Raw genomic sequence first — 27,221 nt, 5'->3', positions numbered from 1 at the left:
TGTTTATTTAAACAGTTGTGGACCTTATTAAGTATCCGACAACACTCCTTTTATGTACTACATATTCAGAGTCATACTGAGTTGCCTGGTTTTTTGGTGGAGGGCAATAGACGAGCGGATCGTCTGACTGCTCCCGCCTGGGCCGCACCAGTTCCCTCCCTTCGGGAACAGGCTCAATTACCACATTCCTTTTTCCATCAGTCAGCAAAGGCCTTACGCAAACAGTTCCACTTACCCTGATCTGTTGCCCGAACCACTTTACAAATGTGCCCAGATTGTCAACCCTTTGCCCCAGGTCACTCAATTGGAGTGAATCCTCATGGTTTGAAGGCGCTTCAACTTTGGCAAACCAACATTACGCATGTTCCTTCTTTTGGAAATCAGAAGTATGTACATGTCCCAGTAGATACCTATTCTGGAGCCCTCTGGGCTACGCCCGAGACTGGGGAAAGAGCCCGTGATGTTATCTGACACTTCCGAGGTGCTTTTGCTGCCCCTGGAATTCCGCGACAAGTGAAGACTGATAATGGCCCTGGCTATATCAGTGCTGTGACTCAAAAGTTTTTCCAGGACTGGGGCCTAGTCCACATCACAGGTATTCCACATTCCCCGCAAGGCCAAGGCATAGTTGAACGTGCCCATCAAACCTTGAAAAGCCTGTTAGAAAAACAAAAAGGGGGAATGCTTGGGGAATCCCCACAGGCCCAACTGCAGAAGGCAGTGTATGTTCTTATCATTTGACCATTGACAATGCCACACAACAGCCAGTATTATTAAAGCATTTTTCATCCCTGACAGGACTGAATGGTATTGGGGCAGATAGTCGCGCAGAAGTTTGGGTAAAATCTTTGTTAACAGGGAAATGGGATGGTCCATTCAGGCTGGTAACCTGGGGTCGAGGGTATGCTTGTGTCTCAACAGGGAACGGAGCGAACTGGGTACCGGCCAGGTTGGTACGGCCGGCAGTAAGACCAGAAGATCCTGTCACACGTCCCACAGACGCGGAGTCCGACTCCAATGTATCGCCAGCTGACGCTTTCGCTCTTCTGTATGGGAAAAGATGGCTCGTTGACCGTCTCAGCGGCATTCCCTGGACGTTCAAGAGCAGGAACTTCAATATGCCCTATTTGTAAAACGGTGTTGTGGGTTTGTTCTATGTCATTGTAATTATTGTCATAAATATATCATTTCTTTTACAGGAAATCAAAGAGTATACCTGAACCAGACACTCTCCCCACGGTGTATACGGTGTAACAGAGTTGAGGGGATAGAGAATTTTGGGTATATTCAATATTTTTGTTGTAACACAGAACAATATATCACGCAAAATTAATGGGGAGGGGTAGTAAAACCATGGTGGCGGTGTTGCTTGGACTGATAGCTGTGAGCAGTGCCCATGCGGTCTTTACAGCAAATACATTTGTGTCGCTTTTACAAAGCATGGTTAATCACACTAATGTCACCAACTGCTGGGTTTGTGGGACCGCGGAGCAAATCCAAATGCCCAAATGTTGGGCATTCCTCTGAGCAATCGGACAGAGAAGAATCCCTATGAGCTATTTAATACAAGTTATCAGTGCAAACACCACTTTGTACCATATCAAGATCAACACTATGCTCTGACGTGAGTCAATATAACAGTAGCATATGTTAATTATACGGCTGAAAATGGTATGAGCCTGGGAAAGTTTAATCAGACCAAGGGAAACTGGACAGCCATTGCGCTGAAGGTATCTCACAGCAGCGACAGCAACAGCGCTTCGGATTATTCACAGGGATGTAAGGCACAGCAATGGGCAGACTATTTTTGGGGAAGGAGCACCACCAATAGCGGTCTTGCAATAAATGCCACCTGTAACTTACCAGAGGGGTTATGGTGGCCGTGTGGAGATCCATTGGCCAGGAAACAGCTGCCCAGAAACTGGACAGGGGAATGCACCATGGGCCTCCTGATTCCTAATTTGCAGCTGATTAGTCATACTGAAATTAGCGGTATCATTAGGAGCACATGGAAAACCTTTAGAGCTAAGCGAAGTGCAAATCCTTTGGTAAGATATAATACTGGCTTTCATAGCTTTGTGCGGGAGCTTTTTCCATCACTGGGAATAGTACACTTAGAAAAGGCGATAGATAATCTGTCAGCAGAAATGGAAATTATTGCTAATCGCACTGTAGATGCAATTTTAGGCTTGCAGCAAGAGATTCACTCTCTTAGAACTATAGTATGGCAAAACCATAAAACATTAGACACCCTCACTGCTCAAGCAGGTGGAGTCTGTACTCTGATAAACAAGACCTGTTGTGCTTATGTGGATAATGCCGGAAAAATACTTACAGACATTAATGATATTTGGCAGCATGCCAAGGTATTACATGCCGTGGCGTCTGACGACACCTCTTGGGTTGACAAGTTATTGAATGGCTGGAGCATAACAGGATGGCTAAAGTCTTTGTGTAAAATGGCATTATTAGCATTGGCTATTTTTTGTTGTATTTTGTTAATTATTCCTTGTTTGCTTTCATGTCTGTGCGCCAGGCTTCAGCGAATGATCCATCAGGTTTTGTTTATAGACAAACAAAAAGCCCTGCAAGGGCTCGACCTTGAGGAGAAGGAGCTCTGGCATTGAGAAACAATTAAGAGGAGGTAAAGGAGCGCGTAGACACCTGGAGGGCTCAACCTTGAGGAGAAGGAGCTGTGGCATTGAGAAGATGGTAAACAACTAAGAGGAAGTAAAGGAGCGCACGGACACCTGCAGGCAACCAATCCTGACTGTGTGAGAAGCGCATGGACTGTGTATGGTAACCAACCAGGACACATTTTGTGACACATGAGAGAGTGTCTGTATAAAAAGCAGACACCTGTAGCAATAAAGGTCTTTGGCTTGAATCCCCGCCAGAGTCCGTGCCTTAATACTGCACAAGAAAAGGTGCCATAATGACTAACAAAGTTCTTATGATATGGAGACTTTCTCCTTACCTGCCACATGTGACTGCAACACCTACAAGACCAGTTTGATGCTGTTGGCTACAGAATTTAACTCCAATGCTTTCACTTTTTTTGTACCGTGTATATGTGTATGTATGTATATTTGCATGTATAAATATGTCTCTCTGGCATCATTTACAGGCCCTAGAAATCCCTTCTGCTCTGCTGTATTTGTTGTTTGTATACTACTGAACATCTTTCCAGAAGCAAGATTCAACATAAATATAGTGTCTTTAATGACTACATAAACAGACTCTCTGTAACAAATGGATTCCTATATGATATTGGTTTACTAAGCAGGGTTTGCACCTCTAAGAACTTCAACTTGTCTTGAATAGAATATAGATTTTTCTAAAGATAGGGTTAAGATGAGATGGAATTCAGCAGTGATCTTACCACCGTTTATTTTGCCAGACAACTGGTGCAACCACATTGTCACTGAACCCCCGTGCTTGTGCAGGGTTTTATACTGTAGTTGTGTGAGCTGGGAAAAATCCTCAACATAGCTCTCATCCATCTCATACTTTTAGCCTTTATTCCAGAAACTAAGATGGGCAAAGATTTTTTTTTTTTTATTCTTTTGGACTTGAAATCACCAGTACATCTTATCTCTGAGACACACAGTCTAAAGAAACTTTGTGCTTGGTGGTAGTTCCACTTCAAGAAACAAAAAAATAGTTTCTGACTTTGCAGCAGATTAAAAACACATTACCGAGCTCAGGCATAGCATAGCTTGGGCACAAAAACTCCAGCGACAATTGCAAGAGAAATAAAATATGTACTTAATCATCCAGGCAGCCTCACCGAGTTCCACTGATTTTTGATTAAGCAGAACAGACAGATAAACACAACTAACATTGTCCTTCCAATCAGTGGCCTCTGCATGAAATCAATGCTTCTGTATTACACTGGAGTTAAAAGGCCCTTATCAAGAGAGAATTCTTTTTTCATGAAAGACCTACTGTGCTTGTGTTATTCCCAATGTATTTCACAATTCTTGCTGTTTAAATCATAGGCATTTTGCAGACAGAGAAGCGTTGATATTGTTTTTTTTCCTCATAATCACTGTTCCTGTTGCTTCTAATATAACATCCATTGTAAATACACTCAATGGGTCGATTTCGCTCTCACTTACAAAGTCCACTTAATCTTCCTAGGCTCCATGACAAGCTTTTTGGTTCAGTAATGATGCAGGAAATTTTTTTAAGAAAAAGTTCCAAGGAGAGGGTTTGGGTTTTTTTTTTAATTAAGTTTTTGCACAGGATAAACATCCTACTCAATGACAGCCCGCCCAGTCACTGTGCTTTATATTAAGAAATGTGCAAAGTACTTTGGAATTGCGCATAAAGGATGAAGAGGTTGAACATTAGTCCCAGAATTTAGGTGGATGTGTGAAAACCTACAGGAGTTGCTTTTCCATTTCTGAGGAAAGCTTCATGGAATCTCCATTTCCAGGAGTCAATGGCCTCAGAAGTTTTCCTAGTCCATCAAGGCATTTCTTCCTCTCTATATTATCCAGCAAGAATAAATATCCCACTTCCATATGTCACAAATTCACATAGGGTGACATGCATCATCCTGTATTTTGAAAATCTGTAAAACACACTTCACATAGTTGCAGGGTCTCAGCTGCACTTTTTATAAAAGTCATTTTTTTGCCACATACCTTTTTTTTGTTGGTGGGACAAATGTAGAAATTGTCAATAACAGTGGCAATCCCAGGCTGTAGATTCAATTTTGTGTATAACGTCCCAAAATCTGAAGACCTGAAAGAAATGAAACATCTGTAAGTGTTCTCTCCTAAAGGCTTCAGCATTGAGCTCTGCAAAAATACCCTGCGTTGTGGCAGTAATTATCCCTTTTTAATGCTTCTCTTGCCATCCTTTCATTCTTTTCAGTACTCATTAGCTAAAACAAACTAAAAGAAACCTGATACCGTTAAGAACATTTTTCTAGGTTTGAAAAAACATGGCTCGTTCTGTCAGTATTTTGCAGTTCTGTGCAGTGCTAGTTTTCACCTCGACCCTGCAGTGTGCAGTGACAGAAGCACGACACGTATACCTTTCCATCACCACCTACAAGGTGGGGAAAAAAGAGCTAAGCAGAGCAAAGGCTTGTCTGCAAGTACTAACAGCACCTCCTCTGCTATGCAGAAAAAGAAGAGCTGACTTCAGAGCCCAGCATTGCATAAGAGAACAATTTGGCCTGAGATCTGGAAGACTCACAACGGGCCTCTACCAGAATTCATACTTGATAAAGGTAACCATCCATTCCTCCAGCTCTTTTGTAAAGGATCACTACATTTTGAATGAATAAAACCAAAGTCAGTACTTGGCCATCAATATATCATACACACAAATCTATGAATATCCCAAATGTGGACACTGCAGAAATTGTTTCATATTCCTCAAAAACCTACAGTGAAAAATGGCATCTGTGCTACACACTTGTATCGGCCATATCTAGTATAAAAAGAAAGCACAAGTAAAATGTTAGTATAAGAAAGCGTTAGTTAGTAAAACTCAAAGCAAGTCACATCCAAAACTAAATAATTTTGGGTGAAGCCTCGTTTGTTCTATATAGGATCAGATTGCACCATATGATATGGTCTCTCCATATTTACAGTTTTTCCTTTCACATTTGGAAGAGGACTCAGACACATCTAAGGTCCATTCTTCACCAAGAAACCCTCCCTAGGACAGACAATTAGTGGGAGGACTTCCACTCTACACTCCTCTTCGCCCGTCCCAAAACAACAATGTCCTTTAACAAATAGGGCTGAAGGTGCCCTGCCCAGTACCTCTGCATTGTTCAAACAACTGGGAACATGCAACGGCTCTCATGTCCAGGAGAACCAGGATAAGACCTCTGTCCCTCCCAGTGTGACACTGGGATTGCCTGTGCAGTGACTTCTGCCCTATAGCCCCATTCTACCACGTACACTGCTCCCCGGTGGGCTCTGTTGCTTCATACTCCTCACCCAGGGGAGTCACTGCTGAAACTCAAAAAAACACGACTGAGTACAGCGAGAGAGAAAAGTGGGAAACCAAATCCACTGAGTGTGGACCTTGACAGGTGGCCCACCAGCCTGAGGTCTTCTCCAAGCCACGAGGCAGAATGGTCCCTGAGGAGCTGGTGCCCTCAGGAGGCTGCCACGAGCACTGTGTGCCCACACTCTGCCCGCCTGCGTCCCACTCCCACCGAGGGTGTCACTTAAGTCAGAGGGCATGTAGCATGAAGACAGAGGTGGTTACTTTGCGTTCACGCATCCAGCTTTCCACATGATATGAGAACTGTGGTCGCGGAGCAGCTTTATACATCTTTGGCATCACCAAGCGTGTTGGACACACAATGATATGCCTGGACCAGATCCTAAGGGACACCAAGTAAAGAAGCGTTCATATTTACCTTGCTTTTCTTCCCCCTCTATCAGTCAAAAAATGACTGAGCATACGCCTATGACACACAGGCCACACTCACAGCCTAAAGTTGAGAGTTAATCTATTTTATACTAACATCTGAATTGATTTGACCCATTTTTCCCCGATAATATTGCTTCACCTGCAGATACACAACAATGCATTACAAAAGTTAATGGAATCATAGCAACTGAGTTTTGACAAATAATTATGTAGAAATCAAATACATACAATTGCACTGCACTGGGTATTCAGCACCAAGCTAATTAAAATTCTAAGGCGAATAGGATGAACAGTCCTAAACCTTATTTGCCTGAGTTCTTTGACAGAAAAGAAATTAAAGCAAAGACTAACACTGACTTCAGCCAGATGTATTGAAATCACGCAGAACAAGTATGTATGATGGAAACAGAACCTAGTCTATTCTCTTTGAGGGAAAGAATATTAGGTCAGAGGTTCGCCCAGTAACAACGTCCTGAAATAATCCTCTGAACCTTAAAGATGATCCAATTTACTTTGAAGAGGCAGTTCCAGGATTAATACAATGGGACCACTGGAGAGTGACACTGCAGGAGGGATGGTGGCAGCAACTGTATCGAGGTATGAAAAGAGCACAGGCAGGAAGCCCAAAGAGGATAAGCCATTTCAAAGACAAAAAGTTCCAGTCTAAAACTTCCTCTTCTAATTCTCATGACTTACAAAAAGTAGTACAAGAAAAGCATAAAGTTATAACAAAAGGAGTCCACTAGGTAACTAAGGTTTTTTCAGACAAAGGTAGAAAAACTATGTAGTCAAAAATATTTTATTTTCAAGTACAAATTAGCTATCTAAAGGGAAAAAAAAAAATCCAATTCCAACCTGAGACAACAAGCAAAAACATATCCATAAAGGTACACCATGCCTAAACAGGAAGACCCAAATTAGCAGAAGATCCGTGAATATATGGAGAAATTTAGTCAGACTCCCAAATGTTTTTAACTATAACTCAGCCTTGACGGAGCCCAGGAATGTCAGCTACTCTTTGAGACATTTACATACAAGAGGACATAGTTCAAAGACATTCAAGGGAAGCACTGTCCAAAATAATTGGTTTTCCAATTCTGCTATAATCCAGAGAAAACAGGTCACCAGAACTTTTTTTACTTGAGATATAAATTCCAAGTTCCTGACTCTGCATATGTAAAGAATTAACATTTTGTAGCACACAGCTAGAACAGAATTCCCTGTATTGCACTACTGGGCTACACACAAAGTTGGGGGGGATGAATTCTGGCATCTCGGTGCATGGCCATTTCAAGAAAATATTAAGAAGCAGCATAAAATGTGTTTTGTACCTGATTTAGAAGAAGTCAAGTCCTTTATGCTCTTCCAGCCATAAGGAGATGTTTTTGTGTGTTAAAAAACAAGCTTGTGTTATGTCAAAAGTGTTAAGGAGAGGAAAAAAAACCCCCACAAATGAACCATCTGTGTTTATCAGGATAAATACATTCTCTTTCCTCTCTAAAAATTCAGAAAAAGATATTTCAAGGTATAATAGACAGAGGATACACGTGTACCTGGTAAGAAGAGTGAAACATCCTTCCATAGCATGGTTTATTTGCAGTGGCAGCACAACAGCAGAACTCCATAAACCAGAACAACAAGTGTAAAGTCTGATTTCTTAAAGATGGGCCTGACCTGCAGTTCTGAGTGATCTGGGTGCAGTCAGTGAGCATTTTGGCTTTCTGTGAGAAATTCCAGGGGATACAGCAACCTATCCACAGGCTGCTTCCTGCTGCTGCTTATCCACCTGTGCACTACAGGCTACGGATTGTATGGATGTTTCTTAGTAGAGCAAAACCCAGTGGAGGACTCACAGGAAACATCTTCCAGTATTTGGGCGATGGGCTGCTCAAGAACGGTAGGACCATCAGATGCTGGAACGACATGATTACTCACAAACTGATGCAGACATCACACAGCCTGTGTCTTACAGGGCTTGTGTAATATCTTCTTTGAAAGTGCGTGCATCTGCTGAAATATGTGTTGGGTTTTTTTTTAAGGAAAAATCACTTGTCATTGTAACACAGGCATGCTTAAATACCAATCATCAAAGTCATACAATGACATTACAGCACAGACAGAATTATGTCTTTTAAGCTTGTTTTAATACTGTGAGCTCAAATGGTAGTTGGGAAAACTTCCAAGTGGTACAGAAATGTACCCTGATGAAACAAAACTTCCAAACCTCTAAAACTCTGAGGAAACTTGGGTCTCATCCTTAAAAATGTAACTTCTTTGTATTTGAACTAAAATAATTCTATGCCTAACATAATTTGGAAGTGTACCTAAGCGCTGCGTCTGGACATCTTCCAACAGACATATTGAGAAAGAAGAAATGTAACAGACACCAAGAGAGACACGAACCAAATGTTTGCCTGTCTAAACTTCACTACCATTATACAGCTCTCCACTGATGACTCATACCTATGATTCAGTATTACTCATTGTTACTTGTTTTTCCAGATTATATTTACAAGTATATATTAAAAAATATATGAGACATTAAAATGTATATAGTAAGATATTAATGAACAGTTTTAGAGAGATGAAAATTGCATTCACAAGTCAAATTTAATACTCAAAGAAAATGTCAATTGCAAATGCTTCCTCCCCTGTTTTATTTTATTTTTAATGAATTAAAGAGACACACTGGAAAGAGAATGTCATCTTCTTGCCTTCCTCTCCTCTTGATCAGAACAACAATCCAGTGTTCACACCATGAATTTTAAAGTCCAAGAGAAATTAATTCAGGTTCTTGCTCTATCACAGACTTATGCCTAACACGAGGACTTCCTTTGTGTTCTGGTCCCTCACCTGAAAAACAGAAACAACACTATCTACTATACCTCAAATGTCTGTAAGGAAAATAGGTATCTATAAGACAGTAGAGTAATGATGAACTGTCTGATGGAGTAACTAAAACAGATACATCAGAAGTTCCAACAACAAATGCCAGGACAAACCTACTAAAAAGGAAATAACCTTTTCCTAATGAGGAACATCATTAAAGAAGTGGTATGCTAATGTATCTTCTTTACTTAAACATCAAAGACGACTTCAAGGGCTCTTATGCATACAATGTGGAAATAGCAGAGACTTTGGTTAGCTTCATAAACTCTTTTTAAACAGCAACAAAAAACCTCCAAAACCTCAAAGCCTTTCTTCAGAGTAGAAACACATTGTAATGTTGGGTTCTAATACCTGATTCCTGTACTGAGGAATTAGTGCAGATGAAAGTTTCTTCAAAGGCTGTAGAAGAGTGTGACTCCTAGCAATCCAATTAACAGATTACTCATCAGCTATCAGTACTTTCTGAAAATACCTCTTCTCTTTCTCTGCTTTCCAGAAAAGTTGAGCCTTTTTGAAGTTACATATTTTTCCTCTCAAAAACAGAAATATAGAAATGTTTCTTCCTTAATCCAGCTTTACACTAAAGAATCAATGGCATAGGCAAGAGCTAGCAGGCAAACAGTTTAGCAACTTCGCATTTAGGCAATACAGAGTTTACCGTTTTTTTCAAAAGCACTACAAAGATGAAAGTATCCTGTTTTTACTTACCAATCCATTACTGATACCATATATTGATCACATATGCTGATAACACAGACATTTTTAAGAACTGTAGATTATCATAACAGACTTTTTAGCTGGAGTGACCATGCTCCGATGAGTACAGCACATGGTGCAACTCTACATTTATACAGTTAACAGAGATTCCCTCCCATTTTTACAGGTATTATGTGCCCATGAAGAGCTCTACAGTCTCAGTCACTCCATGGGAGCACAATAAAGGGCAGGTGGCCATTCGTAGTGGTTTTTTAGTGACCTGTAAATATATGTTAGATTGTAAAATACTGACCTTAAAAAATCCACAGGAAAAAAAAAAAAAAAAAGAAACCAAAACACTGAACAACTGCATTCATATTCAGTGGGAACTCAAAGAGGATCTAAATGTCACAAATTCTAGAACTGGACTTCAATTTAATGCATGCAATATACCCAATTCAACCAGCTATACTGAGAGGGAAAACCCGTCCTCTGTGGCCAAAAATAAAAGCAAGGATTACCCTGCTAGGTGACTTTAGGGAGTCAGATCCTTCCTCAGGAGCTATGGTTACTAACTTCACAGCAAGGAATAGGACACGGCCTTATTTTGCAACGTACTTGAAAATGACAGAAGACAAATGCTAAATGATGCTACACGTTGGCTTCTCCCCCGAGGGTTTGACAACCGGCTCCCCTGATGCTACATGGCACCTGGGCTGACTGTGCCCCACTCTGGCATGCCAGGCTACAACCTTCTATCCCGATGTTGCAGCTACCTTTGCAGAAAGTGTGTCCAAGCCCACGTTCCCCAGGAATTACCCTGTCTCAGAGCTGTCTACAAAGCTTCGCATGGTACAGGAACCGTTCATGTTTTTTTATGAGGGACCATGGAAGGTGATAGACAGAGCTCTGTGTAGGGATGGGGGTGTTACTTGGCGCAGAAATTCAAGCTATATAATATGTACTTATGTGCTGTATCATGCTTTCCCTTACTGGTATCTTCTGCATTTACCATGTACTGGTTTTGGTTAATTACTTAATCTATACGCTATACATACACACGCTTCAACTCCAACAGTTAGCAGCGCTGTCGTTAGTATATAGTACATATCTTCCAGTGCCGTATTTAAACTTTCCTACTCTGTATGGTCTCACTCCACACCACCACAGTTATCTTTTGCAGCCCTTCGTTAAGTGCTTCAGTACACCACAAACATCCTGCTCATTGGCCTATAATTGCGCTGCTTATCAGTTACATTTTCAAGTTCCTCATTACTTTGCTGCATGGCTCTAATAATTAGACCTTTATAATTTACAGCCCCACAAAACACCGCATTAGCTTCTATTAGCTGCAGCCATCACAGAATCACAGAATCACTAGGTTGGAAAGGACCTTCAAGATCATCAAGTCCAACCATTAATCCAGCGCCACCGTGTCCCCTAAACCATGTCCTGAAGTGCCACATCCAAACGTTTTTTGAACACTTCCAGAGATGGCGACTCCACCACCTCCCTGGGCAGCCTGTTCCAATGCCTGACCACCCTCTCAGTGAAGAAATTTTTCCGAATATCCAATCTAAACCTCCCCTGGCGCAACTTGAGGCCATTTCCTCTCGTCCTATCGCTGGTTACTTGGGAGAAGAGACCAGCGCCCTCGTCGCCACAACCCCCTTTCAGGTAGTTGTAGAGAGCGATAAGGTCTCCCCTCAGCCTCCTCTTCTCCAGACTGAACAACCCCAGTTCCCTCAGCCGCTCCTCATAAGAGTTGTTCTCCAATCACTTTTTGTCCCAGAAACTGTTAGTTTAGGCAGGACACCTATTCTGAAACTACTGCTGCCTCGGTGCATTAATTCCATCACCAACGCACAGCACTCGCTGGCGGCGCGTCTTGGGAGGCACAGCCTGTAGCCATGCTCGCGGTACGCAGGTATTTGTGATGAATCTGCTCAACCATGAAACGAGCAGCGTCGCAGTGACAAAGCAGACGAGACACTGCCAGGAAGACAGGGTTATGTCTTACTTTTGTAACCAGCAAAAGCTCTGTGTTATTTCTTCTTTTGTCTTTGCAGCCCAGGCAGGGCTGGGGTGGGCAGCGGAGCAGGCAGCCCTCGGGGCGCCATCGCCAGGCACAGCCCGGCCTGGGGGCACCTTCAAAATCCCCCACCATCGTTCCACCCCAGAGATTTGCTCCTGCGACTGAAACGATCCACGTTCAAATTAACGGTTTTGAAGATTTGCTTTTAACCTGGATCATTTCCGTAATCCCGTTTACAACTCAGTCCCACAAACAGTTGTGGTGACCTAAATAAGGGAGTAGAAAACGAGAATGAAATTGTGGCAAACAGGGAAAGATCAATTTCTTACCACACTTCCGTCATTGAATTCAACGTATCATGTAACTAACCGTTAGTGCGCAAGCATTTATCTTAAGAAACACTCCTGCGTAGATTTAGTTTCAGCAGCTGCAAATCCAGCATTGCATTAGTAGGTCTCAGCAAGGAATGGAGTATATCACAAAGTGTTTGAGGGGCTTGCTACTGAGAGACAGCTCTGGCATATTAGAAACATAAATAAAATACCAGAACTGATAACTCACACAGTGCTACAAAAATTATTAATATTAATTTGGGGGTTTTCTACCATAAAAACACTATCTGGATGAGAGTACAGGAAGAATTTTACCATTAGGTGTGTATTTTTTAATAAAAAGGCTTTCCTTCAAAAGCTCAATTTATTATTTCTGAAAGTACTGTGTTGGAAAAAAATCACAGTGGCTTCACTTAACTATTTAATCACTACCAACAAAAGAAATTAATATTTCACTTTCTATACAGTGTTTATTTCCTGCCACCAATTTGAACAAACAACAATCTTTGAAAAAAAAGGTGTGTGTGAAAGAAAGAAAGAAAAGAAAGAAAGAAAAGAAAGAAAAGAAAGAAAAGAAAGAAAAGAAAGAAAAGAAAGAAAGAAAGAAAAGAAAGAAAAGAAAGAAAAGAAAAGAAAGAAAGAAAAGAAAGAAAAGAAAGAAAAGAAAGAAAAGAAAAGAAAGAAAAGAAAGAAAAGAAAGAAAAGAAAGAAAAGAAAGAAAAGAAAGAAAAGAAAGAAAAGAAAGAAAAGAAAGAAAAGAAAGAAAAGAAAGAAAAGAAAAGAAAGAAAAGAAAGAAACGAAAAGAAAGAAACGAAAAGAAAGAAAAGCAAGCCTGCAGTGCTAAAATGCAGTTTTCCAAAATTATGCTTACTAACTATACTGCCAGATCTATCGACATCCCTATATCACTTCCAGTATGATCCCTCTTTTCCAAGTGCTGTGACTGCAAAGAAGTAATTACAAAGGAATATTTCTCATCTTATATACTTGTGTTCTTTGGGAAAAGGGGATGGTTTAAGAACATTTTCTTGAGGTTTGCAAGCAACGTTAACATTCTCCACCACGGAAAAATGTTAAGTATTTCCCACAGCCCAGGCTTTTTATTTAAACCACTACACACAGATGAAATATTTCTGAAACAACATTATTCTCAGACAGGCAGCTCCTTGGAAGACAAGAAGAATGTTGGGATGTGTAAGAAAAGAGAATCTGGCCTCATGCTTTCTGACCAGAACAGCAAGTTTTCTTGTAATAGCTAGATAGATCTGTCTGCAACAAGAACATTTATGAAATTAAAAAATAACTGATAATAGTTTAATAAATTGTCTGTGCACATTCACATGCGATTACGTATTCCTCCAGTAATGGGCTCTGCCAAGTACAATAGTCAGCTACTTACCCTTCAGTAAGCGGAACTCTTCCTTAACTCCATTTGTAGAAGTTTTTCCTTTTGTTGCTGAAGTGCTGACCTTGACTTTATGATTGCTCTGGGAGAGGTGGGAGGAGGAGTGAATTATATGGCCAGGTTGTAGCACTTTATAAAAAGGTAAATGAAGTCAATGCTTTGTCAGTAATTTGACTGTGGTACTCTGCACCTGAAGCCAAATGTTTGGCAGAACTAGGGGAGTAACTGGACATTTTCATAAAGAACAAACGTATCCTAAACAGTAAGTAAATACAGACAAATAGACTCTGGAAGGTATCAAGCCTTATGCTGAGTGTATTAGAGATCCATCAGCTGCCACATGGTTGTCTGCTGTGGGTTTTTTGGCACGCTTCTCCGAAACTGCTAGTACACTTCACGGATGGAGGCTGGGAGTGCTCGGGTGCAGCACAGGTTCATCAAGGATATCAGTTCCCATGTCCCCAGTGTCAAAGGAGTGATTACTCTAAGTTACTGCGATTGCATCAGGAACAAAACCTTTGCAAGGAATTTTAAGGTATCATTTTGAATTCCTCTCCTGCAAGAGAAGTTCATTTCCCACGTCGAAAACACTGCCTGCCTCACCCACGTCTGCCCGTGAACGAGGTTGCCATGATGCGTCTGAAGGCATGATAACATTCAGACAGTTAAACAAGATGAGGTTGTCCTAAAAGCCTTTAAAACCTGAAATAGCCGTTTGCAGAAAGCAGCGGGAAGGGCTGCAGTCGGGACGGCGAGGCACACCTGGGGTGCCGCAGTGACCAGGCCGGCCGAGGGAACGCAGATACTCACAACCACGTCAGCAGGGTTTGTTTCTGATACTTGCTAATGACCCCAGCCGTAATCTCCTAATAGCCTTCTACAACTGCTGAAGCTTTACTTACTTATTTATTTGTTTTATTTAGAGCTTTCAGCAGCCAAATTTCCCTTGCAGTCGCTCTCCTGTAACTGCAGGGACACCTGGGGAGAGCCGAGCCCATCAGCTGTAGTTTGGCTCGCTGTTGAACTTGGCAAGCCAGCAGCACATAAAGCCCCAGCAGATGTTTCTGCTTTTATAGCAGCTCTTCCAAACCCTTGGCCAGACATAAATCCGAAATAGATCCAGAAAAGAGACAAACAGTGCCACCATCATGGCTCTTAAAATTAGGAGGCAGAACCCAGCCTTTTCTGCAGGGCTCTGAGAGACCATTAGCAGCAGAAGGTGCCATCAAGTGTTCCCATAAATTTTTGCTGGCAGATTACAAGGGCCAGCCACAGCAAATGCAGCACGTTTTGCACCGCATTGCAGTTTGCTAGGAAACAGAATCTTAAGACAAATACATGCATTTACACAGGAGCTTCCAAACTGAGAAGATCACTCTTCATAGCAACAAGTACAGGAAGCAGGTGGTTTTACGGCCATTAACACTTTCACATGGATCTACAGTGCTTCCATGCCATGGTAATGACTGTTCTAAAAATAAAACAGTAAGGAGATGATCCTTGGCAGAAGTCTTCTGAATACATGCCATGCTGGATCTATTTTGCAAAAAGAAAGTCGCACTAAGAGCGTGTTCACAGCTGACACCATGCTTTATAGGAGGGAGGGTTGATACATATCAGGGCAACATGCTAATACATCGTTCACTTGATGACTAACTGCTCTTAGCAGAAGCTTGGTCCACTATAAATTGCTGCCATGTAATTTGAAATGCAAGTGAAAACAACCTCCACAGAATAAGAATAGTTCTCTACTTTCAAAATAACACAAAGCAGTCAAGGAGCCAAAAACTTCCATCACATTCTTCTCTGGCATTAAGGGAGGCTAGGAAGCGAAAAAAGTGACCCAATGTCTACAAAGGAGTCTTTTTTGTAGGAGCGAAGGTTTTTACATGTTCTCATGCTTCCCCTAGCATCTACCATTCAAGCTCAGATGGAGCTGCCAGAAGTGGATGCAGCTCTGCAGGTCTGGGGCTGCTGGGGTGTCTGGGGTCTCTAACTGAGGCTGGGACAGCAGGAGTTGGGCTCCTTCTTTGCAAGAGCCTTGTGGAAGATCGAGGTCACCAAGTGAAGAGCTGCAGATGGAGGTCAGCAGACTTTGCAGCTTCCAAGATGACAGGAAAGAGATCCATGGGATGATGACAGCAAGTTTGTAGATGATACAAAACTGAGGATTGGCTGATGTATCAGTGATACATCTTGTGGACATATGAGTAAACAGGAATCTCATGAAGCTCAACAAAGGGAGGTGCAAAGTCCTGTACCTGGAGAGAATAATCCCCTGCACCAGTACATATTGGAGGCCAGCAGACTGGAAAGCAGCTTTGCAGAAAAAGCCCTGGGGGTCTTGGTGGACATCAAGTTGAATGTAAGCCAGCAATGTGCCTTTGCAGCAAAGGCCAACAGAGCCAACAGGCTGCATCAGGAAGAGCATTGCCAGCAGGCCAAGGCAGGTGACCTTGCTCAGCACTGTTGAGACACATCTGCAGTACTGTGTCCCCTCAGTACAACAGAGGCATGGACATACATTTAATGATAAACAAAGTACCTACAACATAGGGCCTGCACAATCTTTGGACACGAAGTCTGATTATAGTCATATCCCAGACTCTACATTTGCAGTTTGAAAGGTGGCACAGAAACATTTTATCTACTTCTTTTTTTTTCAGTGATATAGGTTAAGTCGTATTCAGCTGCCCAAAGCAGCCAAGCTTACCTGGGGGAAAAAAAAAAAAAAAGTGGTTTTGACCAATGAAAGCTTTTTTTTTTCCCTTTTCTGCTGCTGTTGATTCCACTCAAAACCAACACTTTGGGGAATTTAACCTATGAAAGCTTTGGTAAACCTTTTGGTATATGCAGTCAAGCCTCAAGTTCATAGTGAAAGTTCAGCACAAGACCACTGCTCTACAAATAAATGTATAGATCCCAAATGCTAGCCACGAGTCCCACCAGGCATATTTTATTAAGTACCTTTTATACATGACTCAAAACCCAGCTTGATCTTATACCAATAAAATGAAAACCAACATGCCAGTGTTTGGGGAGTGACTAAGATACATTTGCTGTTTTTACTTCCAAATGACATCTGCTCCAAGGCAGTGTTTTTCAAAGAAATCAAGACTCCAGCTATCACTGGAGATAGCAAAAGGAGGGTGGTTAGGCAGAGTCACTCAATTCAATTGCCCCAAATATTCAAATATTGCCCCACATTTCTGGGTAATCCCATTGAACACAGCAGACTGCAGTCTGCCCTCTTTCTCTCAGCTTCATATAGTAAAATAAATTTTCATGTAAATGTATCTTGTGTTCAGACTGAATCTCCATATATTAACTGAATTTTGTTTTCTTTTTACCGAGACAAAGTCTCATTATCATCATGAGATAATGACCAAGTGAAAAAGCCTCACAATGTATCTTAAAGACACGTGTAATATCTTGGCGGTTGAATGCATCTGAAGTCCTTTCACATGTAGGCATTTTGTATTTTCTCTAATTTTTAATATCCTGTGCTAATAAAAATGAGAGATCTGAGCCATAATTTTGTTGTTCCTATAAATTTACTTGGTAGATAAAGGGAATTCCTTCTTCTGGAGCCATCTGTCTAACTTTAGACCGTGTCCTACTATTAAACTGGTAGACTGGCTGTATTTAACATTACCACTGATTAACTTGTCTGTAACATCTAACCCCGTAGAATAAATGCCACAGAAGATTTAAGGAAATGAAACACAGTGGCACCGCAGGGCAGGTTAAAAAGTTCCCAAAACTATCAGCAGAAAGTTAAAGGAAAATTACCTAGCTTCTGAGCTGTGTATTTGCCAAATGCATTGACAGTGAAGCTTGCACACTCATACAAGAGAGTACCTAATAACTGAAATAAAATTGGTTTTAATGGCTGTAAATAACCGTCCTTGAATTACCAATACTAAAACCTAGTACTAAATTAAATTTAACCATCTTCCTTATTTTAGTTACTTTAACATCTTTTCCAGAAAGTTTTGGCATAATAGATTTTTTTAATTTCTGAATTTCAGAAGTGTTAAACTGCAGAAGAGGTTCTCCCACAGGAGACTACTATCTTTCCCAACCATACATAATAGTTTTTCATTATTAACTACTAGTCCAAGGATACCAAAATGGACATCATGCACATATATTTTCCAAGATACTATTTTGTCATGTTCTGATCTCTTTATTCAGAAGTTGCTAGTAAAACTGATTGATGGGTAGTCTTATTGTACCAGGAGGACTCGTCATTCAACTCTTTGACCTTGTCTTCACACTAACAGTCGAGTGTCTTTGAAATCTGTTTACTTCAGAATTTATAAGAGTATTAATGACAGGGTGTCAGCACTTCTCAGGTTTGAAAAGATCTAATAATAGTAAATTAGTTTGGACAGTAGGGTCACCTGTAATGTACTTTAAGAAAGAGAGACAAATTTCATTATTCCACCTTATGATTAGAGACAAGTAAAACAATTCTTAAACCACTTCTCATTCTTTGGTGTTTTCTTTAATTGAAGAATACTCATTCTTTTTCTGAGGCCAACGTAGACCACATTACAATGAGAACAAGAAAAAAGCTACACTGTCAAAGGACATAACTTGACAGATGCAACACCCTTTCCAGAAACAGCTACAGAACCTAAAAAGCTTAGTTGCCTCTTATTGAGCAAGCTTTGGGCAAGTTTGAGAAGCAGCCTACATGACTCAAAGCTGTTTTACTCTGTCATCATTATGTACAATGTATAAAAATGGGCTATTTGTCCCTCTGTCACTAACATGGGACCTGCATTCCTTTACTTCAGATTCATGAAAAGGAGACATCTAGATTTAAGGAAGAGGATGAAGGAAGGAAAACTTTTCCAGTGGTAATACTTTCCTTGCTTCGTTAGCAATATTATGTAAAAAATTACATATGGCAATAATTTTCTCTTGTGTTTGCTAAAGACCCTTTTCTTTGCTGCATAACTGTCTCAGGAGGAAGAGTGATCTTTTGTGCCAACTTCCTCCAATATAGTTGTACTCTCCTTATCTACCTGCTCACAAATTCATCTATTCTACTGCATGAGATTAGTAAGAATAATACAAAATATGATAATCAGATGACCCATCAAATCCCAGAGAAACTGTCCTCCAACATTAGTGCTGTGTCTTCAGGAATAGACTAATCCAGCAGAACAATCAACAGTCACGTCACACCTGTATTTGCATTGGCCACATATGGCTTATTCGGCAGCTATGTGTGGACAGCATTTTGATTAGCACTTGAAGTTTCTAATTTATTTATTTCTTTGTTATAGCTTTTGTATCTGTCTCAGATTCTCCTAACATTTTGCGTATATTACATAAATAAATGTGAATTCAACACAACTGAGCTTCAGATTCCTCAAATTTCTTCACATATTACAAAAGGTCAGAGAAACTTCTGGGTTTGCCTCAATAAAGCACAAAAATAGAACAAAGTTGATACCTGTTGCCTCTAAGACACTGAAGGATGTTAAAAGTGAAGGATATTACCATATGATCAAAAGAAGCTGTAAATGATTATAAAAAGAAGTAAAATAAGAAGTAGCTTTGAGTCACTTTATTCTGTTAAGAATGCAAATTATAAGTAAGGGATATTAACTGATGGATTGATAAGAAATTTCAAGTGATTCCAAGCCATTAAGTTATTCACACTGATATTCAAAATGTAATTACTTTCAAACCACACAATAGAGTTGGATTAATGGAACAAATACTTTATGAGCAACCCATGAGTCATGCCTACTTGTTATTATGAGATTTCGGTTACTTATCATTTCAGCTCTGTGGCCTCACTAAATAACAACAAGAATGATAATAAATAACACCACATTCAGACTCTTGCATCTTTACGCACATACTGTCAAGTGTACGAGGAAAGCAAAGAAGATTTACGTCATATTTGCAATGGAATACCTTAAGGAAAATACAGCTTGGGTTATGCATACTGTAGGTAGATTTTCAGGCTTCAATTTTATGCATTTTGCAGTTGTCTCTTCAAAATTTCAGGTACAGATTTTGGGGAAAAAAGTTGTCTTTGTTAGCAAATGTGTCAAGTGGCATAGAAGAATGTGGGAGGGAATTACAGAATCACAGAATCGTTAAGGTTGGAAAAGACCTTTAAGATCATCAAGTCCAACCATCAACCCAACACCACCATGCCCACTAAACCATGTCCCGAAGTGCCACATCCACACGTTTTTTGAACATTTCTAGTGATGGTGACTCCACCACACCTCTGGGCAGCCCGTTCCAATGTTTGACCACTCTCTCAGAAAAGAAATTTTTCCTAATATCTGGTCTAAGTAGTTCTGCTGTTCACCCAGCAGCTACATAAAGGCAGAGGTTCAATGAAACAGGAATGTAGCAGCGTCATCCATGCCTTGAAGCTGCAGTGAATATGCAATACCGTCAGGTGTATGATAACTAGACGTGTATATGATTTCAGCATTAGAAGATCTAAGGTCCTGAGGAGGAAAAGATGGTCTGCTGTCCTCTGCTGCCCACCCTATCCCTACTTGTTGCTTCCTCTAAGCCTCTCCCCTCCAGCTTACAAGTCCCTGAGCAGCAAAGCTAAATTTGCCTTTGGAGATGGCTGACCTTTAGTAATTGTATTTCAAATTGTTATCACAGCACCAATTGCACATACAATCTTTCTTTTATACCTATCTTTTCTTTGCCTTTCCTATCAGAACAGTATTGGTTTTCACTACTTTTTCTTCCCATTTCATTCTTATCTTTTGGCGGTGATTACACAAGACTGTGTGTAGCATCAGCAAAGAAAGAGAAATGCATTATTCCTTATTTTGAAAGCTGGACATGCTAGCCACAGATTTAATCTAAATTGCAGGTAAAGCATCACTAACAGTACTGATAGCAATGTCAGACATCCTTGGCACACAGACGAGAAGGCCTATTTGTATTTGCTTTGGAATTTTCTATTATGTCCTTTTTTAGCATAGCAGTGCTCAGTGTCAATTTACTGTCCCATCTCAGAGAAGTGAAAACAAATGCCTTAAGTATCAGGTATGCTGTCTGCAGGCAACCGCTTCTCAAAGTTTTGCGTAAGTGGACCTCTGTCAGAATATTTCAAATCTTGCTATACTTTACGCTTCCAGTTGGAAACAACATACCTGCAATGTTCCACAGCTCACTTGTGAAGCATTGGCCCATGAACTTGCAGACCACCGGTGGTCCACACCAACTGCTTGTGAACCAGTATACAGGGAGTTTACAGATACCGCTAATAGCTATCGCTAACTATTCAACAGTTTTGATACTCTGTCATCAATTCTGGAGAGAAAAATAGGACAGATGGCTGGAAAATTACTCATCTAGACCTACAGTAGTCTGCTTATTTAACTGCATCATCTCCATGTCCTTACTCTGGTTTTAGCCTATCCTCTCTGAATTCACTTGCCACCCTCACCACCCTAGTTGCCATTATAATAGAGCAAATTAGGTGAAGGTCTGAGAATGGTGAGATAAATAGCATTTCCTGAAAATGGTAACTATTCTGCAAAGACGTATACAGGAAAGAAAGAGATGCTGAAAGGCAGAGAACAGTCCATCCTCTAAGTCTCAAATAAAAAGGCACCTAAGTAAACCATTTGGAATCAAGCCCTGTGCTTTCTATGTATATGAGCACTAAATTAATCTCAATACACAAGAACATCACAGAACATTGCATTACATTACTTATTCAGACAAATTACTGTTCCATTTGTAAATTATCTGAAAAATCAACAATAGCTGTCTCAGATTATTTGTAAAGTAATTCTTGACCTGTAGCTTGTCAGCTACAAAATACCTGAGCTCTGACAGGGCATAAGGTAACATTTTAAGTTCATTTTTACCTGATCAACTTGCAACTTTTAGAATCAGACTTCTGTCCTAAGCATCTGTGATTATAAATTCCAGTTGCCATCCTCAAGTATCCTGTAATGTACAGTTAAAATGTATTGGTTTGGCATATCCTGCCATTTGATGAACACAGGACAGGTCTAGACAGGATTGAAATAAATTCTCAAATATGAGTTAATATTCACAGAAAACTTGCAATATTATGTTTCTTGAGTCAAGCAGAACAAGAGATTCAACTGCTCGTGTGGCTTCTTTGGGTGTTGTGTGTCCCAGCAAAGTCTCGTCTCCCCAACCCGCTGCCATATGCTTCCCGTCTGAAACCAAACTCAATGGCAACCACAAACTCACTCAACTACAGGGAAGATTCCCAAGGGAAAATTAATGGCTGTAGTCAGCCCTCTGGGTTTCACGCTCACCGGTTCCACAACGGTATCATTTGGCTTGTCAATTAATCCTCAGTGTGAGAGGAATGCTACCATTCTTGCTGTTGGTTTTGCTAACAGGGTCTGCATTGCAGGGAATATTGTCCATCAAATTGCACCATCCACAGAACAAAATGATGCCAGCCCCTAACCTCAGAATAAGTGCCTGCAGACAGAAGCAGAGGACCAATGCTTGGTCCACTCTGCTCCTAGAAAACACTCAGTTTTGAAAAACAGTGATATGAAAAATGGAATTGGCTTTACATGCCATAAAGTACGTGGTAACAACTATAAGCAGGGCTGATTCTGTTTAAATGCTACACTGTGAATCCTAAGTACACACAGGAGCTTGACAGAACTTGCAGGACACAAGATCTGACATCAGACCTTCTCAGTCACAGAGGTTTATCACAAGAGCCAGAACTAATGGTCACTTTGTGCTCCGGAGGAAAGCCACTTGCTCGTCCAGAGCCAAGTAAATATTCCAGCTTTATCCTTCCATTTCTCTACCAGCTACCAGTATCCCTGCTGATATGGAACAACACCACTTTTTAACATAACAATTCATTCTCTAAAGAGTGCTTGAAAATGTAGATGTTATTTTCCTATTGTCATTCAATATATAGAGACATTTAGAAATATATTATTTCATCCTGAAAACTGTTTATCCAAGTCGTTAAGAATCATTTCAATTGAGAACGTATTCCCATTCAAAGCAGAACTTATTTCCATAACCAAAATCATTGCTGCTTCTCCCCAACAACTTGAGTCCAACTCAACAGAAGCAAGCAGGGAGAGCAGTTCAAAAGGTTCCTTAGTTTGCCTGATGAGCCACTTGCAAACAGAGCTCTCTACCCTTTAATGCGGCCTCTCAGTTAATCCACGCAGACTGTGTATGCGCTAAATAACGCATGCCCTTTTGCCTAAGCACTCCCCAAACACACTGCTCCTCTCTCTGAATCCAATAGGGACTGAACAGACCTATAAGCGATAATATGACTGAACAGAACTGTAAGACACGCGAGTGATCTGTGCTATATTTATTGGAGATGCAAAACTGTCACCGTACCTGTCCCAACAAACTGAACCACAGAACGAGTGCTTCTTCATCTGGTCTACACTTGTGCCTTTCTGGCGATGTTTTGCCACTTGGAAACATCCCAAATTCAATCTTAACCTTGGAATTACTTGTTTTAATGTATTTTGGAGAGCTCCAGCATTCATAAAAATCTCATTTCACTACAGAAAATCACAAATGTCATCAGTCAGTACCACAAACACTTCTTGGCTCCTCTTCTTCACATACATTTGGAGACTGTTCATATTTGTCTGAAAATGTTTTCAAGTGGTAATGGTTGTACAACATAGCGGTCATATAAACCAAGCTCCAACTCTGGTCCTGCAAGTATTGCCATGCACAATGCTCACAACCTCCAGTAACTGCAGTGGGCTACTATTAATATTAAAGCCACTGATAGCTTTTCTTTTTTAAAAATGATAGTGAATGTTAAGCTCAGCAATGGTGGGATCTGATTTCAGTGTTCTGCCCTTCTAATGGAGCTGACAGCTGGGTACAATATGGAATTCATTTACAACTTTGCATGGGGATCCAGAAGAGCTGACAGAGCTAACTAAGTGTTTACTATATCTGATGGGATAAAACCATGAGGTAATGTTGCAACTCAGAACAAATGAGCCCAGCGAAAATTGTCCATTCTTCCAAATGTAAAAGATGTAGGATATTTAAGGTAACAAAAGGAATTGAAAATTAATTAGGGCAGAAATGTGAATATACGCAAAGCGTGAAAAATTTCAAAGAAGCTGCTTGATTTGAGCATAAATCACAATTAGCAGTCAGGATTACAATTTCCTGTCACAGTGCCTATAAATATTTATCTCTTGTATACAGCTACTGTAAAAATAACTCTTTTCTCAGCAAAAGTGTTGCAGTCCTTGATCCTCCCATTACTGATCTGTGGATCTAAACACGTTTCCAACACACCTGCTGCAGGTTATTCCTCTCTGTGATAAAGATGTCACGTTACTTTCCAGTCTGAGTCTATACTACTTTACACAGAAGTATCATGCCACATAGAACAGCACATCAGTATGAATGAGACCGGAGGCACGGAGGCAAATTCTGCTTTATTGTACAAACTTCTACTGGAGTTAGAAATGAACTCCAATGCCACATAGGCTAGTGTGCCTGTGGAGCCTATTAACATTCTTACTGTGTTTTCCAAATTACCACTTTCAGGAGGTCACAATAGTAATCAGACACTTCAAAAAAAGCCATAATACTAACAGTATATTTTATTTACCATCAAGATGTCAGAGCAGATAAAAGTGTTTATTTTAGCATGGTCATAAAAGGAAGTTCTCCAGAAGGAAGATACAATTTACCACATACTGAAAGGGTAATAATGTCTGATTTTAATGTATCACACATACGTTAAATAATTATCGATCAGCATACCAGTATTGATCTGCCTAATTTAAGAAACCCTCTTATCACTTAAATATAATCAATATTACCTGTAGGTGTGAAATTTTTCAGGCATTAAGTATATAAAGCAGTAAGTAGTCCTAAACCCCAAAATTTATGTTCTGATAATACCAATTTTCCATTAGAATCACAACATATTAACAAACAAACAAACAAAACCACACAGAAATCTAGAAAACGGGGCTGCAAGTTTCTTCAAAAGAAGCCTACTTCATTTCCACCACTGACAAGGAAGGTAAATCATACCTCTGTCATCCCTAACAGATGTTTGTTTATATATTTGTTAACCTCCTGTAAGGAAGATTTTATAACCTCCTCGGGCAAATAATCCAAAAGGCATATAATTTTACAAAGTTTTCACTAATTTGTAACTTGTGTTTTCTTTGCTAACATGTAAGCCTGTTATTCATCATCTAGCAATATGCATTTGGAGACTGTATCCTTTTTGCTGACACCTTTTAATATATTTGAAGACTGTTAACACATCGCCCATTGACTGCTCTTTATTTTAAAGAGCCCACATTCTTCTGGTCTTCACCATAGGTCATGTGTTAGACCCTCCTTCATCCCCGATGCTCTTCTCTAGGCTGGCTCCCATCTGACGCCCTACAAACTTGAATTCAATAGAAGGACTAATTTGTATCTTTCGCATGTAAACTCAGACATACATACCTTCCAGTATGAGGTTTGGCCTTTCTGCGTGACCCTGACAGGACTGAAGTTCTGTTTGTGGTCCATTTTAATACTCAAATTTTTTTTCCGTAAAATTTCCACTTAATCAGCAGCTGCAAAGCTGTCAACTCCTGTTGAAGCACAATATTTTGCACTTACACCTACTAATAGATCTCCTTTTTTTTTCTGATCATTTCCTCAGTTTGCTAAGATTATTTTGAATTCCAGTTTTGTCTTCCAATGCGATTACAACCCCTTCAGACTCCTTGACATCTACAAATTTAATATACACGCTGCTTATGCCATCAACCAAATCACTAATAAAAAATGATTGACCCCAAACACACAGATCCCTAGAGAATCCCGTTCATTTCACTCTTCTGTTTTCCCGGTAAAGCAGTAATCACTCTTTCCGAGAAAGTCTTCAGACCAGCTGTCCACCGCCTCTGTAGTAGCTTAATTTGGTTATCAAACCCTAGATGTTGGTGTTTTTTCGTAAGGCCATCAAAACCTTCGGACAAAAATAAAGACCTGGATACTCAAAAATTTCTTCATGGAAAATGACTGAATAAAGCAATAAAAAAATACATTCCTTTTACTGAATTTGTCCCATCATCCTACATGCCAAGTTTCCATTGACTTCAGTGCTCAGCACTGGAATATTAACAATTCACATTATAATTCTGGCACTGTACTTACAAGAGAGATGTGGTACACAACAGCAAAGGAGATGACTTGCTAACCATAGAAAGAGAAATGCAACCATGGTTGCATGCTAACCATAGAAAGAAAACTGCAGCAACTGTGGAGAAAATATGTCTTCTAGACACTAACTCAAGTAGGCCTCGTGACTAGAACTATTTTTGGCAGAGAAATCTGATAGCAGAATATAGAGTTGTCCCTTGTTACAAGTATAATCCCTTGTAGTGCAAGCTCAGGAGATTTCAGTTTTGGGACTGCAGAGCAATCCAGCTCCATAGGCGTGAGGGCCCTGTGCCTCTGGCCAAAAGAATTGTAGTCTTGGACATTCAGAAGCCAATTTAGAACAAGATCAGGCTGCATTAGAGTATCTATATTACCTAAATTTCCACAGTTCACATTTCAGATGCATCACTTTTCTTGCGCTGGCTTTATTCAAAAGAATTATTCACATTAATTTGTCTATATCAATGCTTGTAAGAAGCATAAGAGAAGAAATAGCAAGACATTTGAAAAAAAAAAAAAAAAGAGCGCAGATGTAGTTCATCCTAAAACTAAACAGAGCAACCTAATATGAAGACAGGCCTGAAGAGCTGAATCCATATAGCTTGGGAAACAATGAGTTGCAGAGGATTTTCACAGAGCTAATACAACAATGCCAGTCTGTATAGTGTGCCAACTATTTAACAAAAGCAAACACCCTCCAATGTTGACATATTTAGGTCTCATTAAATCCAAAATACCAAAGCTTCTCCATATTTAAAGAAGAGATGGATTATTCAGCATTGAAAAGGCATCTTCTCTCACTTTATCTTTACTGGGAGAGATTTTCCCAGGTTTCTACAATGCCACCAGCATATGCTCAAACTAGAAAGCTTAAGCCATTCTAAATACTTCTTTAGTTTACATCTTTCTGTACATCTGCATGGGGGTGGGGTATTTGTCTCACAACTAAAGGGAAAGGAAGGACTTTTTCACATGGCGTGATGGAAATTTAAAAGTGATTTCTGAGAAGGTGCTTCATGATGCAAATTCAGGAAAAGGCAACGTTCTTTTTGCTTCCTGTCTAATGGGTGTCTGTGGTGATGCAAAACTAAAACTTGTCTGAACAACACAATTGTGTTACACTTGATAATGCTGGACCATATCCATAAATACAAACTAATAAAAAGTATTAATAGAAACTAAATTTAATAAGTAAGAAAACACGGCAAGGAAATATTTCTGTAGTACATCTCATGCTTACCTTCTCATATGACAGAACACTGC

At 40.2% G+C, this 27,221-nt stretch overlaps 1 protein-coding gene across 1 annotated transcript in view; it reads right to left on the bottom strand.

Moving 5' to 3' along the window:
* The window catches only part of SORCS2 (sortilin related VPS10 domain containing receptor 2), a gene marked incomplete at both ends in the record, with an annotated part of 569,250 nt that overhangs the window by 241,303 nt on the left and 300,726 nt on the right, over positions 1 to 27,221 (bottom strand). The window contains one exon of the mRNA XM_081999338.1: positions 4,653 to 4,752. Within this exon, the coding sequence (XP_081855464.1) occupies positions 4,653 to 4,752 (100 nt within the window). The remainder of the gene's footprint in view (positions 1 to 4,652; positions 4,753 to 27,221) is intronic.

Source organism: Phaethon aethereus, assembly GCF_964289735.1.
Source record: "Phaethon aethereus genome assembly, chromosome: 4".
In the NCBI taxonomy this organism is placed as follows: Eukaryota; Metazoa; Chordata; class Aves; order Phaethontiformes; family Phaethontidae; genus Phaethon; species Phaethon aethereus.
The sequence above is the reverse complement of the archived record's forward strand: the minus strand, read 5'-3'. Positions and strand labels throughout refer to the sequence as shown.